The sequence below is a fragment of the Monodon monoceros genome, unplaced genomic scaffold, assembly GCF_005190385.1.
Source record: "Monodon monoceros isolate NGI ecotype Baffin Bay Population unplaced genomic scaffold, NGI_Narwhal_1 Super_Scaffold_19, whole genome shotgun sequence".
Lineage (NCBI taxonomy): Eukaryota > Metazoa > Chordata > Mammalia > Artiodactyla > Monodontidae > Monodon > Monodon monoceros.
Window position 1 is genome coordinate 42,221,495 of NW_021703775.1, and position 17,959 is coordinate 42,239,453.

At 38.3% G+C, this 17,959-nt stretch overlaps 1 protein-coding gene and 1 long non-coding RNA gene across 3 annotated transcripts in view; one reads left to right on the plus strand and one right to left on the minus strand.

Annotated features, from left to right (window-relative positions):
- The window catches only part of LOC114900671, a 191,808-nt gene extending 185,471 nt beyond the window's left edge, over window positions 1-6,337 (minus strand). For both annotated transcript variants that reach the window (XR_003794910.1, XR_003794911.1), the window contains exon 1: window positions 6,189-6,337. This is a non-coding gene — a long non-coding RNA (uncharacterized LOC114900671). The remainder of the gene's footprint in view (window positions 1-6,188) is intronic.
- A 227-nt stretch (window positions 6,338-6,564) lies between these two features.
- PPP4R3B (protein phosphatase 4 regulatory subunit 3B) overlaps window positions 6,565-17,959 on the plus strand; it is a 66,193-nt gene continuing 54,798 nt past the window's right edge. Inside the window, exons 1-2 of the mRNA XM_029231482.1 lie at window positions 6,565-7,035; window positions 8,368-8,423. Of these exons, the coding sequence (XP_029087315.1) occupies window positions 6,894-7,035; window positions 8,368-8,423 (198 nt within the window). The 5' untranslated portion in view covers window positions 6,565-6,893. The remainder of the gene's footprint in view (window positions 7,036-8,367; window positions 8,424-17,959) is intronic.

A 17,959-nucleotide genomic window follows, 5' to 3' on the forward strand; every position in this document is an offset into this window, starting at 1 on the left:
AAATACTGCAACCAGATTTAACCCTAGTTACCATAGCCTCTCAGCTACAAGAAATGGGAGCAACTATGGAGGAGGTCTTTCTGCAAGGGGGAAGTGTTATCTCTTACTAGGAGTTATAAGCCACTTCTGCAGCCCCTGAGGATCCAGGGATATCTACAGAGCCAAAATATGGGCATCCATCCCATGTTTCAAAGCTTCAGGCTTTCCCAACCAGGGCCCTAGCTGCATAGCAAGCCTCCCTAGGCTGAGCATTCAAATATCTTTAGAGCTCTGTAACTGTCAAATCCCATATCTGTTTTTCCACTGCAGGGAATAAGGGCCTCTTTATGAAGACCAAAGAGCCCCCCCTGGCTCCCAAATGTAGTTTTTAACTGTGCATTAAGTGCCCTCAATTCATTAGCCCTCAGCAAGGGAGTAGTACAACTTAATTGGCCACCTCTCCTCTCCTCATAAGCATTGTTTCTCCCATATCTTTCAAATCCTGAACTGTTGAATAGCCAACAGCATTCACCCCTTCTAGGATGTTTTCCTAGGTCACTACCTGTGAAATCAGTAGTCAAATGGCCACCTTGTGCCAGGGACTGAGTAAACCATTCCCCAAACCCCATCTTACTGTCTGATTTCTGACATCACTCCCTGTATCACCTATGTCAGTTCTGGTCCTCAGAGAAGCAGATGCCAAGAAGGGATCTGCAAGATATTAATTGGGTTAATGTCTGTGATGGATAAAATACGTGGGCTCAGGAATTGACAGGAAGAGCCTGCAGACCATAGTGCAAGTCTGACCTCTGTAAAAGGAGGAAGGGAAGGAAATAACTGGGTGGAGCTTCAGACTAGTGTATTTCCAAGAAAGTCTCATCCTGGCTGTTAAGTTCCCCAAGCCAAAGTTGCCATTAGAGGAGTTCTGCTTTGGACAAGAAAGGACAAGTTTTATATCCCTGCTGTGCTGAGTCACTGGCTGGGAGCAGCAGGAGGTATTTGTGGCACAAACATAATGGTGGAGCCCAAAAGGCAGCTTGCTGTCAGATAACTTATGTTCCCCAGAGTAGGTTCTCTTTAAGGAGATCAGAGTGGTGCACTTTAAGGCCACCACACCAACCAAAAATCAAAACAAATTATAAAACTATAGCAATTAACTGTCATACTAGAGTTGGCCAAATAAAACAATGGAAAAAGAACAGTGAATTCAGACTCAAATCTAGATATATGTGTGTATATGTGTGTGTGTGTCTGTGAATTTAATAAAGAGTATGATTTAAATAGCATTTCATATTATTTCATCTATAAATGATGTTAACAGTTGGCTCTCCATTGGGAGGAAAAATTTTAAATTGACATCCTACTTCATATATACAAAAAATTTCAAGTGGATTAGAGAACTAAACATTAAAAAGCCATAAAAACATGACAGAATACCTTGGTTAAACATGGAAAATTAACAACACAGTTAAATAATTTTTTTAAAAAGTAGAGCCCAAAGGGCAAACAAAAGAGACAATAGCAGACAAGAGATTTTAATAAATGTTGGTTGCATAACAAGCAAATAGAAGAGCAGTGGTAAATTTAGCAGAACAGAGGAAGTCACAATCTATATGACCCCAGAGGTGATCAGATACGAAAAGAGAACAAATTATCTCCACAAAAAAAAAATTAAAAAATCAAAGGATCAGGGGTGAGAATTTGAGGGCAAGGTAAAAGTCTATACAGAGAGGGGCTATATGCCTAACTCCACTTCCCAAACCCACATAACCAAAGGACTACCATCCCTACACACATACACACACACATACCCATACACGCCCTTGTAACACTGCCACCTACCACCTCAGAAGAATGAGATGCTAGGTACCAGAGATGCAATGGTGAGAAAAACATACTCCCTGGACTCATGAAAATTTTTCATCTACATGTGGAGACAGTTATTAATAAAAACTCATACAAATAAATATAAAGCTACAAGTATGACAGATGCTACAATGGAGGGGTGCATGGTGCTATAAGTGTAATAGGAAGATAAAATGAATACTCTGGTTGTCTTCCTAGCATCTACTTTACCCATATCACATAGTGTAACATACATGGGATTTGGGTAGGACTAACCCCACCCGCAACTACAAGCATGGGCCCTGATTTGCCTCAGCCAGTCCAGTACATGACATTCCCTAGACCACAAAACTCTAGGTTCAGGAGGGGGCATGTGACCTAAGTTAGTATAATCACAATGCAACTGGAGATATGTGAAGAAACTCTTTTGATGTGAAGAACTATGTAGCCTTGGGAGCTCTTGGCTACCATCTTAAGATACAAAAGGAATCAGCCCTAGGATGGATTTGGCAGAGCAGAAAGTAGAACTGAGAGGCAGAAGAAAATCAAGTTCTCACTGATACTCTTGAGTCACTCAGTTAAATCAATCCTGAGGTTCATCTTATCTTCAGACTTTCTATTCACATGAGCCAATAAATTGTCTTATCATTTAAATCGATGTGAATTGGGTTTTTTGGTTCCACAGGGATTTGACCTAGTCAAGGAAGTCTCTTCTACATAAGTGATAATTGTGGTGACATATGAAGGATAAAGATAAAGCAGGAGTCATCATGAGATGACTGGAAAGAAGGAAGTTCAGACAAATAAGTGTCAATTTTAACTTAGATCAAGTAAAATGGGTTGAAAAATGTCCATTGGCATTATCAACAAAGATGTCCTTAGTGAGTTTATCAAGAGCTTTTTGGTGAGGGCTGGGTGATGGAAACCACAATAGATAGGTTCAATTAAGGAGTCCAGTGGTGAGGTGAGGAAATGTAGGGAGTATAAACAACTTTAACCCTTGAACAGTTTGGCTGAAAAGGGGAAGAGAAATAGGAATGTAGCTGAAGAGGATGTAGGTTATCAGTTTTGATGACTTATTTAAATGGAGAAGGTCTTAAAGATTAATCACCTCAAGGAAAAAAATGAATGAATATAGCAAAGAAGCTTTCATAAAAGTTTTTCACAAAAACATCGCACAGAATTAGGAAGGGTAAAAACAGAAAGCCTCACATTTCAAGGACACGAGTCAATAAGACTGAGAACCCAGTTTACTCTGTAGAGATTACTATATTTTTTAATCCTCAAGAATTAAAAAGTGTAATGTGCCCTCAAGCGACATTTGGCAATGATGGGAGATAATTTTGATTATCACAACAGGAGGATGGGGTGCAATACTACTGGCATCTGGTGGGTAGAAGCCAGGAATGCAGCTAATCATCCTGTAACGCACAGGACAGCCTCTCACAACAAAGAATTATCCAGCCCAAAATGTCAGTGGTGCCAAAACTGTAAAACCCTGCTCTAGGAATTTAACCTATGCATATATTGGCACACATGAAACAACTTCTGTACAATCATTTATTGTTTGAAATTATGCACTATTGGAAATGACATATATACAGAAAAAATGGTTTAAATAAACTAGGGTATATTAGTACAAATAGTATGTACGGTATTCCATTATTTATGTTTAAAAAAAAAAGGTGGTAGGTATAAATTTACATATACAGATATAGAAATCTATCTCAACCCTTGGAGTGGAACTTGCCTGAAGAAAACCTTTGCTGGGGAATACACATTGTTGCAGTGCATTACTGCCCTCAGTGTGTCTTGGAGAATCCTGCTCTGGCCCTCTGTCTATGTTTCTCTCCATGGGATGAGAAGTCCATGAAACCAAGGGATGTGTCCACTTGGAACCCACTCTTCCCTTTCTAGACCATGCTCTGGGCACACTGGAATTCCCTGCCCCAAAGGCCAAGCCTGCTCCCAGGGTCTGCACAGTCCTCTTCCCAAATTCTGTCCTTAATTGGCCACTGAGGAGTGGCCAAAGGGTGACTACATTCAGGGAGAGTAGACATAGACAGCGCTTGGACAAAAGGCTGGGGTACCCTCTGTGTGCACATGAGGGCTGTCTAACTGCAGGCAGAGCTGAGGTGTGAGAAGAGAAGGCAGGCTAAGGACTTCAGGAGCCAAAGGGAGACTCTGGAACTCTGAGGAGTTCAAGAATTCTAGATTTGAATTTGGAATCTGGTTTCCAGGCCATATGAAAATATATTGCTTAGGGTATACCAAAGGTAGGAAAAGAAAATATATTTTATTTAATAGCTTGATTTAAAATTTTTAAATCTTTAGACATATGGTATATGGTCTTCCTTTTGTGTGCTTGTCCTGGACCTTACAAATGTTAGAGGTCGGCCTGTTGCAGAAGAGAGAATCCCTGTGACCTAGGGCAAGAAAAAAACAAGAACCTGTGCCTGAGGATCCAGCAAGGGGCAGAGATGAGTGCTGAGGGTTTAACTCTGTTCCCTTATTTCAGATATTGGGGAGTACAGCAAAAGGGATACTAAGGGGAAGGTGGAAGGGATGCTTTGAAACACTGTTCAGATCATTCCACTCCTTAGTTCAAAACTCTCCAATGGATTTGCAACTCATTCAAAGCAAAACCCAAGGCCCTTCAAGACAGCCTCTCCCCCACTCCCAACCTTACTTCCCACCATTTCCCTCCTTTCTCACTCCACTCCAATCATACTGGTTTCCTTGCTATCCCTCTCACTCACTCAGCATGCTTATAGCCTCAAGGCCTTTGTACTTGTAGTTACTGCTTTCTGGCTCTCCCTTCCCCTAGGGAAATGCATGGCAGACTGCCTCCCCTCAATAGACACCATTACCCTTCCCATACTCACTCTCTAACCTTCTGCTACTTTTTTTTGGTCACAACATTTATCAGTACCTGGCATAGGTTTGTTTACTGTCTTCCTGCACTAGAATGTAAGCTCCATGAAAGAGGGACTTTTTCTATTTATTCACTGTATAGAACAATGTCTAGCACATAATATATGCTCAACAAATATTTGCTGAATGATTGAATAAATACAGGAAATGACTCCTGTTGTTTCAATTTTGTCCAGAGTTAGATCTTATTTGTAGAACAGTAAACTTTTAACATGTATGGTGTCAAAGTGACTTCTGTACAGTTCTCATTCCTTTAACTTAATACATAACTTATACGTTTTTTTAGGCCAGTAACACATTATGACTTTGTTCACCTGGTCCCCACAGCCTTGAACACCTTTCAAGCCAAACTCCCACTCAGGGATCCTCTAACATCAGGCCCAAAAGTTATCTGAGTGTGCCTCAAAAGTTATCTGTGTGAAGCTTTCTCTGACCCGAGACAGAAATGTTATTTTCTCTGGGCTCAAAATGCATTTCGTCCACATCAATCACAGCAATTAACGGGCTCTATTGCCACGTATATTATAACTATTTAATCCAAGTATACTTAGATTTTTAAAAATCCTATGTATGCAGATGTTGAACCGAGAATTTAATTTTTATCAGGCGCCTGCTCTGTGTAAGACGTCTCACGTTTTAGTGTACCGCGGAAGGGTGTACCCACAAGATCTGGTCAAAACATAAGCACGTTCTGAAAACACCATTGATAAGGAATGACTACAACTCCCAAGATGCGCTGCAGGGTAAAACGTGTGCATCTCGCCTGACTTTCACCTTTCAGACTAATGGGTTGTAAAAAGCTGGCGGCACAACAAGCTTAAACTGTCTTTAAAAACGAACAAAAGAATTCTACCGAAAACGAACAGGGGCCCAGTGCATGGTTTGTATCCACCACTCAACGTTTTACACTTAATGTGATGTTTGACAACGTGAACGTCAAGAGAATTCCTCCCTCGCTTATTCAGTGCATAAGACCTCCCGAGAGAGAACGCGAGAAATGTCAGCAAGAGAAACTCAAAAATATCGAAACAGTGCTCTTCGATATGTTAGGAAAGTAGCTCCCTGCCACTTCCCTAAACTTATCTGAAGACTTATTTTCCGACGTTACAAACACGGGAAGGGCACTGTATTTTCATGAAGCGGAAAGTATGCTTTTCAATGGCCAGCCACCAAAAGCCTAACGATACACTTGTGTACAATATTACAATCTCCTGGAGATGCACAGGACACTTCCTGAGGAGATGCTTAACTGTAACAGACTCCATAGCGAGTTTCAGGGGGTTTCGGGTCGCATTAAAGGGCTAACCTCTTCACAGAAAGAGGTTTAAACCGTTTTTCTCTCACAGGCTGAAAGGGTGAGCTTCCATTAAGGAGTGCGAGCACATTTCCTTCCCTTTTGCTCAGGGTGAGTCCCGTCCAAGGATGCCTACCTCCCAGGTTTGCTTTGTGTTTTCCACAGAGCTGGATCCCACGGCTCGTCACACGCCGGGTGAAGCCAGCAATCCGCACGAAGCCGAATCCACGACTCCGCGCCCGCCGCCTGCCCAGAGAGGACTCTCGCGGCACCAGTGGAGACAAGGAGCTCGCAAAGACCGCCCACCCAACCGAGATCCCACGGGAGTAGGCGGGGCCGAGATAGGAGGAAGTCGCACTTAGACCCACCCACCTCAGTCCAGTACCCCGCCTCGCGAGAACACCGTGCGTGCAGAAACGGAGGTGCCTCTTGTTGGGCTCGTCGGCCGCCGTAGCCCCTGCTAGTACAGCCCGTGCGAGCTTGCTGGAGGAGGAAGAGAAAGGCAGAGAGAATCGGGTTACAAGATGGCGGATCTGTAGTAGTTACCGCGGCGGCGGCGGCGGCGGCGGCGAGAGAGCGAGCGAGCTCTGGGGGTCAAAGGGTGGGGAGGGTGGGTGTGTGCGGGGGTGAAGTGAGAGGTAACCGGGACTCCGGGCGGAAAGGTCTCAGTGGTTCTTGTTGCCCCTTCCCGCGGCTGAACCTTGGGAGCCATGGTGAACTCGGGCCTCTCCGGAGCCGCCGCCGCCGCTGCAGCCACCGCCGCTACCGTCTCTCTAGAGTGAGGGGCGCGGACGAGGTGAGCAAGGAGGCGGCGGCTGGAGCTGTGGGGATAGCAGCCACCATGTCGGATACGCGGCGGCGAGTGAAGGTTTATACCCTGAACGAAGACCGGCAATGGGACGACCGAGGCACCGGGCACGTCTCCTCCACCTATGTGGAGGAGCTCAAGGGAATGTCGCTGCTGGTTCGGGCAGAGTCCGACGGTAAGGTTATTGGAACCGTAGGATAGGGGACCATGCCTCCGTTTTGGGCACAGCCTTGGGGTTTAGGCCCTGGGCCGAGTACTGTTACTGCCACCGCTTGGGACAGCGCATTGGTTTTCTGTCTGCACTTCAGTACGGTGAAGACAAACTACTTTGTCGGGATTTATCCTCAGTCGGACGCCGATTCTCTGTTCCCCCGCCTCCTCTCCTTATTAAACCTTTGACCCCTTCCTCTCCAGTCTCGCCTCTTAAAGAGGTGGGGGGAAGAGTGTGAGAAGAGAGGAAGTCATGAGAAACAAGGTAGTAGTGATCTTGTTCTAGGGAACTGACCCTTCCCGTCCCCCTTTATTTTCTTATTCCATTATATGCCTGGTACAAAAGATTTAGTAAAACTTAACTTTCTTTTTTTTTTTTTTTTTAACTGATTTTGCTAACTAGCCCCAGTTGCCACAGTCGACAGGTGCTGGGGAAAACCAAAATGCACCTATTTCCTGGGGTTATTGCAGACTGTTGCCACGATACACGCACGCACAAGCACATACACCTTCAGTCTGGGATCCCTCCAGGCTATCTTCGTAGAAGGTGCTGTGAACAAGTGGATACTTTACAACCAAAACAAGTTAGGACACCAGAGCAGACTGTAAACTTGTATTCGTTGATTTATTGTACGAGTCTTACGTGAAATATTTTAAAATTATAAAATGTACAGCCTTAAGTAAAACACCTTCCTCACTGTATCTGATCGCTGGATTTGAGCAACTGATATGTGCAGATTAAAGAAAAATAGCAGTCTTCTGTTTATTTTTGACATATCTTTTACTCTTGCACTTTTTCTTTTAAGTAGTCATGGACATTTATTTTTACATGAGGTGTCCTGCTTTTTGTTCTTAAGGAGAAAAGGATAAATGCAATTCTGTATTTGTGTACTAAGTACTTAAATCCCTGTTGTCGTCCTTTGTAATTTGTTTTATTTGTTAAACTGGAAATGCAATAAAATAACCTTGTTAAAAGAAATTTGGCTTCAGGTGGTCATTTAGACCTTAAATTTTTCATTTCAATAAAACTATAATAAGTAATCTAGTCTCCGCATATTCTTGGTCTGAATGTTGTTCTTAGATGAAATTTTTCCTTTAAGGGTATATGGGGATAGGATGATATGTTCTACATTAAATATGAAGCCCAGTTCTTGAGAGAAGAATGTAAATTGGAATACATTTGATTACTTCAGATGTCCTGCTGGGGGAAGAAAAAAGTTGTTTTTTTAATGTGTATTCTGATGTTTTATTCAGTGTTTTATAAATTGAAACTTATAAATATTTTTTTAACTTGCAGGATCACTACTCTTGGAATCAAAGATAAATCCAAACACTGCATATCAGAAACAACAGGCAAGTAGTTGTTTATCTTTAATTTGAAAGATTTCATCTGTGATCAGGGAAGTATTAATCTGACAAAGATGGTAAAGCTTTTCTGACAGAAAAAAAAAAACATGGATGGTAAACAGAATTACAGGCTATATGTATTTCCCTTGCAGGTTAAAAGTTTCAAACTGAAAAGTGAAAGCTTTTGTTCTGGAAGTAATTTATTATCTTTGAATTGAGCCACTGTTAGTTTATATTGGAATACGACGTATTCATTAATCTTATTTAACTGCAGTTAGCCAGGTATCTTCTATACCCTGTACACTAAGCCTTTTATTCTCAGTCACATATAAAGGAAATGGCATAAAAGAAAATTCAAAGGGGTACTCTTTAAAGCAAGGAAAGCCTGTTTGCGCTGTGAAAGTGGATCCTTTGACTCATGCAAAGATAAAGCTTTTGAAGTAGAAGCACTTAATCCTGTTCTTTAATTGTTGTATATTTTTAATGTAATAACCAATGGATATTTCATGAAAGTGTACACTGACTATTATGCAATGTTTTTTGTTGATACTTACTGTCTTATTTGGGAAAAGAAAACCTGTGTTGTGTTTTAGTGTGCTTATTATCTAGTCTGGAAATGGCTGCAGTGATTCAACTTTTCCTTTATCCTGTGAATGTTTTCATTTTTATTATGAAAGATTCCAAAATTGAGAAGTACAGTGAATAATGAGTGTCTGTGTAACACCACCAAATTTAACAATGTTAACATTATACCATATTTGTTTCAAATCTTTTTGTAGTGTTGAACATTGTGGATAGAATTAAAACTCCCTTTGTACCCATCTCATTCTATCCATTCTCCACCCTCCCTATAGGTAACCACTATTCTGAAGTTAATGTGTATTATTTCTGTACATGCTTTTATACCTTTTCTGCATATGTATGTATCCATAAATAATATGTAGTCTTTTGTGCGTTTTTAAACTTTACACAATTGATCTCCTATTCTTACATGTACTCTGCAACTTACATTTTTCACTCAAAGTTACTTTGAAGATTTGTTAATGTAGATTTAGTTGGGCATTTTTTAAAGCACTGTATGATGTATGATATACACCTATTGTTAGACATTTGGATTATTTCTAGGGTTTTTTGTGTGTGTGTGTTCTGTGTGTAAAGTGAACATGGCAGAGATTTTTGGAGGAAAAGATAAATTATTTTCCAGTTTTTTTTGTGTGGAGTGTGTAAAGTGAATATGGCAGAAGTTTTTGAAGGAAAAGATAATTTGAAGGAAAAGATAAATTAATTATACTTGCATCATCAGTGCCTACTTTCTTCAAGGTCAATGAAAATTTAGATGCTCAGAAACGAATACTTCACACTTGGAGGAATGAAATTACATCTATTGCACAGTGCATTATTAGTAAAAGTCTTACTTTTAAACAGTTTTGTGTATACAGTGCATTCTTAGTACTTTGAAATATTTTTTAAATTTTCCATATCCAGTTAATAGTTTTTTCCTTTGCTAAGAAAATATTATGTCTTTTTTGATGGAGAATCAAACATTTGTTCTGTATTGAACATCTGAAGTTGTTTCCTATACCTTAGATGTTTTAAGGTAAATTTAAGTAAATTTAATTTCTAAGTCAGCCAGGCAGATGGTTACTCTCTGTCTTTGTACTGACTTTTACCACATAGCCACTTTTGGTTTGTTTTTTTGTTTGCTTGCTTTGGGGGGAAAGGAATACCAATATTTTGTAACCATTTTTTTCTACCTGCATGAACATTAATTCTCAGGAACTGTCTTCTTAAGTGTGACTCCTTAAAAATTAGTTATGTTATGGATTCTTCTCAAATTGTATACAAGATCCTTTAGCTGTTCTTTTAACTAGAAAGATCACATTATAGCGGAGGTTTGTGTATAAACCCCCATCGTTAGTCCAGAATTACACAGTGGTTGTGTGAATATTTTTAGGAACTTTGGGACATAACTTTGTGTGTCATGTTACTCTGCTAGAAAATTTAAGTATTGTGGGAGAAAAATATTTAAAAAATTTTTTATGCCATTGGGGAAATGTTTTTTGTAATTAATTCCTTTTAAATAATATACTATTAGGGCTTTTTAAAAATATCTTTTTCCTTAATTGAGGTACTTTTACTGAATAACATTAAAGCTGAAGAGAACTCTTTGGCAATAAGAATACTCTGGAAAAGCTTTGTGTATAAGAATGAAAAACGTGTGTAAATGGAGTCAGTTGTTTTATTTTCTTTATTGTTTAAATAGACTGCACTTTTCTAATAGAAATCAAAGAGCTATATAGGAGTTATGTTAGACTTATTTTCTTTGTGATAGATGTGTTTGTTTCACCAAAATCTTTTTCAGTTTGCCTTTTTACCAGGTTACACAAATTGGGATTTCCAAACACCTGATATTTTTCTATGTTCATTAGAATTACCTTTTTTTAAGTGTCATCATTTAAGTATTCAATAAATTAGTCTAGAAAATTACTTATTTCTAAAATTTATATGAAATATATTGATCATTAGTGGGTTTTTAATTTAAAAAAAAAGCCCTGAGTGAGTTAATGAGACATTCATAGTTTATAGGAAATTTTGCTACATTAGAATACATTGAGTATAATAAGAACCTACTCTATAGCACAGGGAAATCTACTCGGTCCTCTGTGGCGACGTAAATGGGAAGGAAATCCAAAAAAGAGGAGATGTATGTATACGTATAGCTGATTCACTTTGCTGTGCAGTAGAAACTAACACAACATTGTAAAGCAACTATGCCAATAAAAATTAATTTTTAAAAATTCATTGAATAAATACAGAGGAATATTTAACATTCTTCTTTTAACATTACAGTTGTAAAATGAGCTAAGTACTGAATTGTGGGTTCAAAATAAGTTAGAATTAGTTGAGTTTAATGTCAAATGACTCAATATCAATAGGAAATCATTGATTCACATCACTTCCTTTGCTTACTGTGGGTAATATCGAAGTATTGATAGTTGATGGGAAGAAGATATACTTAACCTAAAGGAGCCAATAAACTTGTGAAGTATTTAAAGAAACACTGTTAGAAAGAAAAGAGAATGATTATGCAGTGTAACACAGAATAAAGTGCCTGATACATGTGTCAAAATTCTATTTTATTTATCAATAGAATCCCACTTGACTAAATCAAAAGCAGACTCATAGGGTGTATACCTTTTATATTAAGCACAATTTTGTGTTAATTGGGTTTGGGAGAGATGTATAAGGAAGTCCTCATCCTGGTTTTATTGGGAGATAATACATAACAAGTGAAACAGTTACAGAATAGTAATAAGATAGCTGATAAAGTGCTTTAACTCAGTCCTCATCAAGAGTCCATGAAAGCATTTCACAGATAAGGCAACTTAAGGCACAGAAAGGTTAAGTTTCTTAATTGAGATTATATAGTAGGTATGCACCAACACAAAATACTGTGAAAAGTAACTTTATTCCACAGACTTGGGCAGTAGAAAATTAGAAAAAGGAGAGAGTGATTTGAGCCAGTCATTGAGAAAAACTTCACTCTCCTTGGTGGTGTCTGCTGAAGGAACTATGATAGGGAAAGAAATAGTACACCTGACACAAAAGGCATTATTAAGCCTATTTGCTTTCTATTATTAAGCCTAAGAGGTTTCTTATTTGAGAGCTTGGTTTGCTAAACAAAAGGGAGCCATTATAGGTTCTTGAGTAGGAGCCTAACATGAAAGTGATACTGTGTTTAGGAAGCCGGTGTGGCAATGTCATGAATAATGAATTGGAGGTAGGGAGCGAAACAGAAGAACTTTAGGTAGCAAGACCTTTGCAATAATTCAGATCAAGAAAATGAAAGTCTGTTCCCGTGTAGAAAATGGAATTGGAAAGAAGGAAAAGAACTCCAGTACATTTTCAGGAAAGTGCTGGAAGATTTGGTGAATGATTAAATATGAAAAACAAGGAATCAAAGGTCACTAGTAGTGTTTTTGAGCCTTGGGGCCACAAAAATGATGGTTCTCTCCAGAAACTGGGAAGTTGAGGAGAAAGCAGGGTTACATTTATCGTTGGGTTAGAGACTTGTTTATTTAAAAAACAAAAGGTTCTTTATTTTGAATAGGTAATACATTCACATTGTTAAAAATCAGAAGGTGTTTATGAAGTCTCTCACACCCTGGACGCTGTCCATACAGTTTCCCTTGCTAGAGGCCACCAGTGTTACCAGTTTCTTGTATATCTTGCTAGAGGTTTTATGCATATGTAAACAAATATGCATGCAATTATATATATATATATATATATATATATATAAAATTCTCTCTTTTATTGACATAAGTGGTAGCAAACAATATATTGTTTTGTGCCTTTTTTTCATTTAGGCTTTGGAGTAAAATAAATAGAAAGGTCTTAAAATTGAACACCTGGGACTAGAGACAGAGTGAGAGTTTGATGCAGGAGATTCTGATTTGAGAATCATTAAACACTATTTTTAGCTGCAAAAGAGGATCTCCTTTGAGAGAGTAGATACAAATTGAGAAAAGAACAGAGCTTAAGACTGAGTCTTGTGAATTGTCCACATTTATTCATTCATCGAATAATACTTGGTTGAGTTCTGCTTATGGTTTGGTCACTAACGGTAGTTTGGTTTTTTAAAGTGCAGTTGAAAGCTTTTGAAGAGTTTTCAGCAAAGAAGTGACATTATCCAAAATAGTAATATCAATCTGTAGAATTGAAGAGAGGCAATAACTAGGAGACTGGTTGAGAGAGTGTAGCACAGTCCAAGCTAGAGATAATGTTGAATCAAGTTAGGGTGATGGCAGTAGATACAAAGAGGGGAGGTGGATAGATTTGAGATATATATGGAAGATAGAATTGACAGGGCATGCTGCAGGATTAGGTGTTTGGTAATCAGGAAGAAGGAAGATCCAGTAAAGAAAGAATAAGCAGTTGGAAAGAATAGAGCATCTGGAAAATGTGTTGTCTTCAAACCAAAGGAGAATATAATTGTGGTAAGGAAAGAAGGGCCAATCAGGCAGCAAATGCTGTTTCATATCCTGCCAAGAGAAAGACTGAGAATATTCTAGGTTTTGGTTAGAAGAATGTCCACTGAGATGAAGGTGGAAATGCAAATGATCTTATCTTATTGTACCTCTTAATTGGCAAAATAATCCAATAAAATTAAGGATGTTGGTGTTTAGCCTGAGAGCCACTGTGAGGAATGGACTGATGAGTATGTGAGAGGGAAAGAGGTTTATACAATTGTGAATGCTGCATTCAAATGACAGCATGAATTTGTAATGAGTAGAGTCCACTCTGACCTTGAACTATAGATCAGGTGCACAAGTAGAGGACGTGAATGATTAGGTTGGAAAGATGGAGCAGAGTGATTGGTAGAGATGTGTTCTGGGTGGTGGTCTGGAATGGAGGAATCTTTGGGAATCAGATGGAGAGGGGGCTTTCTTCTTTAGGATCCTTTCTGTTTCTTACAGTGCTACAGGGGAGACGCTTGGGAAGCAAGTTGTTAAGACCTTCGCCATCTTTTAGAATTTGTTTACATTTCTTATGGGGCATAGTAACAGGAACATGGGTTTAGAGTTGGATGGATACTCTTAAGTTTTTTAATTCTGTTATTTCTAGCTATATGATTTTGAGCAAATTTTCTCTGAATCTCATTTTTTAAATGGAGATGCTACCTCACTCACATAATAGTTGTGAATTAATGTATGAAAAGGGCTTTACCATAGTACCTGACACACAAGTGCAATAAGATAACTGTATTCATAGTAATCTTACAATAATCCTTATGTAGACAGCATTTTCCTCTTTTCCAATAAGGAAAGAAAATCAAAGAAGTTAAATACTTTGCTGAAAGTCACCGAAATAGTGGACAGTAAAACTGTGGGTGGTGCTCCCAGGTCCTCATTCTAGTTCAGGGTTATGCCCATTGTACCCAAATATATCACAGATTTTGAGAAGATAAGATACTACCATTGTTTGTAAGTAGTGTCATCATGTCTGACTTGGATTATATGTTATGCCACACTATTATTTAAAAATCTGTCTCAGAAGGAGTTTAAGTCAGCTACTATTAGGAACTACTAGAGAGTTACATGCTGCGTTGTCTGGTTAATCTCACTTATTTTCAGACTTTAAATTGATTTTGAACTTGTAAATTGAATCTAATATTTCCATCTTCCTTTTTTTAAAAAAATATTATTCCTTTGAAAAACTTGAGCTTTTTTAAAATTTTGTCAGAGTCATTGGGGGCAATAGGGTTAGTCTGGCAAGCAGTAGGATCTCAGATATTTCATGACTAGATACTATTTCATGACTAGATACTATTCATGTTAATGAAGTAGATCAGTATCAAGGAGGAAAACTGAAACAGATAATCCATTGGTTTGTTAGGCCCTTTAAAAATGTGTCACAGATTCCTTTGTGAATATATAAAAACTGGAGACTCTTTCCCCAAAATAGATATTATGCAGCAGGTTTTAGATAAAATTTTAAGGTGTCTGTAGACTCTGGATTAAGAACCTCTGATTTAAACAGTAATTGGCTCCAGAGTATGTTTTTAATATATAAGATTGAAAATAACCATTTCGCATAATAAAACTACACTGTGAAAACCTGATACAGTAAAGGCTAAATTGTCAAGCTTCTCTAGCTCATGTCTTACTCCCATCCTGGACTTGGACTTAATCACCTTTTTGTTTGTTTTTTTTTAAGGACCAGACCAATTATAATTCTCCCTGCAAGCTCATTTTTAAATCTGACTTCCATAGGGACATAGTGGTGATTAAGTGTTTTAGTTAGTAGAAGAAAACTCTAAGCTTTCCTTGGTTTAAACAGAGGCATTAATAACGTCTCAAAGATATGTGTGCCACGTACAGATTAGAAAAAATATGTCACAGAGTACAGTGGTTGAAAGAGACTTTACTATGAAAAATTGGGCTTGACTCAATCTAGGCTTTTTGGATATATAGGAAACTGTGCCACTTGACACTTCATTCTGGTTTCAGTATTCTTGTGCCATCTCTATATTCTCTCATCTAGGAACTTTGACCCTTGGAATAAGCAGTTCTAAGGAGTTGTTCTTATGGGAACTTTTTTCTGAGACAGTAAGATGTGGAGGAGGAGGAAAAGGAAAGATGGATTTTGTCACCCATTTGGGATAGGTGCATAGAGATGGAAGGTGCCTACTCTTGATGGCACTTCCCTATCCTCTGTTTACCAACTAGAGATACAGTTCGGTCATGTTCTCAATTTTGACTTACCCAAAGAATTACCCGAGACCCTTGTTAAAAATAAGAATTCTTGGGCTTTACTCCAGACCTGTACCCAGGGGAGAAGCATGGGAATGTATGTTTTTAACCATCTGCCAAGGTCAGTCCTCTTTGCATTGAAAAAGGATTCTGAATATAAATTCTATTTAGTTTCTGGGATTTTGACTGGCTTATGGGTAAGAGTTTACTGTTAAGAATGGGAAGGAAAGAACAAAAGAAAATGATAGGAAGAAGGGGACTCAGTTATCTTAATTCAGACTTCGTTGCTTCATTGCTTCGACTTTTCTCTCAGAAGGTAGATTGGAACCAAAATGCAAAGGGCCTTGTATGCCTGGATAAATGGTTTTGAATTTCATTCATTCTGTTGTAATAGTGATCTCCAAAATAGAATGCACAGTATGAATCATTGGAGAAGAAACCTGTTTATTGTATCAAAAGGAGAAGTTGAATTTTGCGAATATTTAATAAAGTCATGCGGTCAAGAGTCAAAAATAAGAATAGTATTCTGAGAGAAGAGTAACGTTTCCATGAAAAGTGTTCTCCGCCTATTGTGAGTTATAGCCTGTATGTGCAGATAACTGTTTACAGATATTTTCCAATTTAAACTAACCTGAAACCCTAACAAAAGGAGCATGTGCCTTAAAATGGGTTGAAAACAGTACTGTAAGTGCAAGTGAACAAGATAATGGTCCAGCTGACATTTACACTCCTAGTGTAATCTGTCAGGCAAGTGACAAAGCTGAAATAATGATAAAATAGATATTACAAAAAGTTTCCCCTCCCCCAAAATTCAGAATTATTAAAAGGATGTCACTAAATACGGATTTGTATCTCCTATCATTTATGGATATACTGTGCCCTAACTATATTGGGTCTTAAAATTCTAAATAATAATGATATGGAGCCATTGCAGTTTAAACATTTTTAAATATTGCTTATTTAATCTTTATATAAGCCTTTTAATTTCTGTTTTACTGTATGTTTTATAAAATATGGCTATAGTAATATTATACTTCTGTATATAATATGTAAGTAATTGGAGGCACACGGTTTTTAAAAGTTTGGAGAGCACTGTTCATGTAGCTGTTTTGAGGAGTGCTCTAAAAAAACAACTGAGGAACTGAGGAAAGAACATGGAGCTTGTGTGGGTGCCCTAGTGCTTTAACTAGAATAGCCTTGTTTTTATCTCTCTTTTTTTTTTAATGGAGATTCTTACTAAAATTTTGTTTATAAAAAGCATTCTACTGGTTTTTTAAAAAGATTTCACAACCTCTTCTCTACATGGTGGAAGCCACTAAAGGTTTTTAAACAACCTGATAAAATTTTAGAATAGCTGATGGCAAATATCCCTTCCAAGAAGCATGGCCAGCCAGAAGCTAGAACACAGATTTTCAGTGTTCTTCTTACCTGATCACACAGCAGATAAGTATTCATCTGAGGCCTAGATTAATTAAGGGATGAGCTACCAAAGTATTGAAATGTTTTCATTTTTAAAACTTTGTCTTTATTAATCTGGGGCTAACTTTTTTCTTTTTTTTGGCTGCATTGGGTCTTCATTGCTGCGTGCAGGCTTTCCCTAGTTGCGGCGAGCGGGGGCTACTCTTCATTGCAGTGTGAGGGCTTCTCATTGCGGTGGCTTCTCTTGTTTCAGTATGGGCTCTAGGCGCTCGGGCTTCAGTAGTTGTGGCGCATGGGTGGAGTAGTTGTGGCACACGGGCTTAGTTGCTCCGCGGCATGTGGGATCTTCCCGGACCAGGGATTGAACCCGTGTCCCCTACATTGGCAGGCGGATTCTTAACTACTGCACCACCAGGGAAGTCCCTGGGGCTAACTTTTAATTTTATATATTTTTTAATATCAGCATACTATTTATAAGTACTGTCAGCTGAACAATTAATAAATATAAGGTGCTTTCATAGATTATATTTTTGATAATTAGGGAATAAACTTAAATGTGCATTTTTTCTAAATCAAAGTTTTGGCCATATTAAACTTTCATTATTATGTATCCTTTAAAAGTCCATTTCATTTAGGTGTTGCATAGTGATTTTCGTGTTTAAACTTGCATGTTTTAATTTAAAACCAAACCTTAGTTTTTAATAAGGGAGTTGACAACTTTTCCCTAAAGGCATAACCTTTTGGGAGGGATATAATTAAGGACATCCAGAAAAACACTTATCTGAAACTGAGGTTTTTAATTTTTTACTATCTAAGCTGCTGAACTAGGTGCTGTTGGTAATACAGGTAGAGCAAGTATTTTCTATC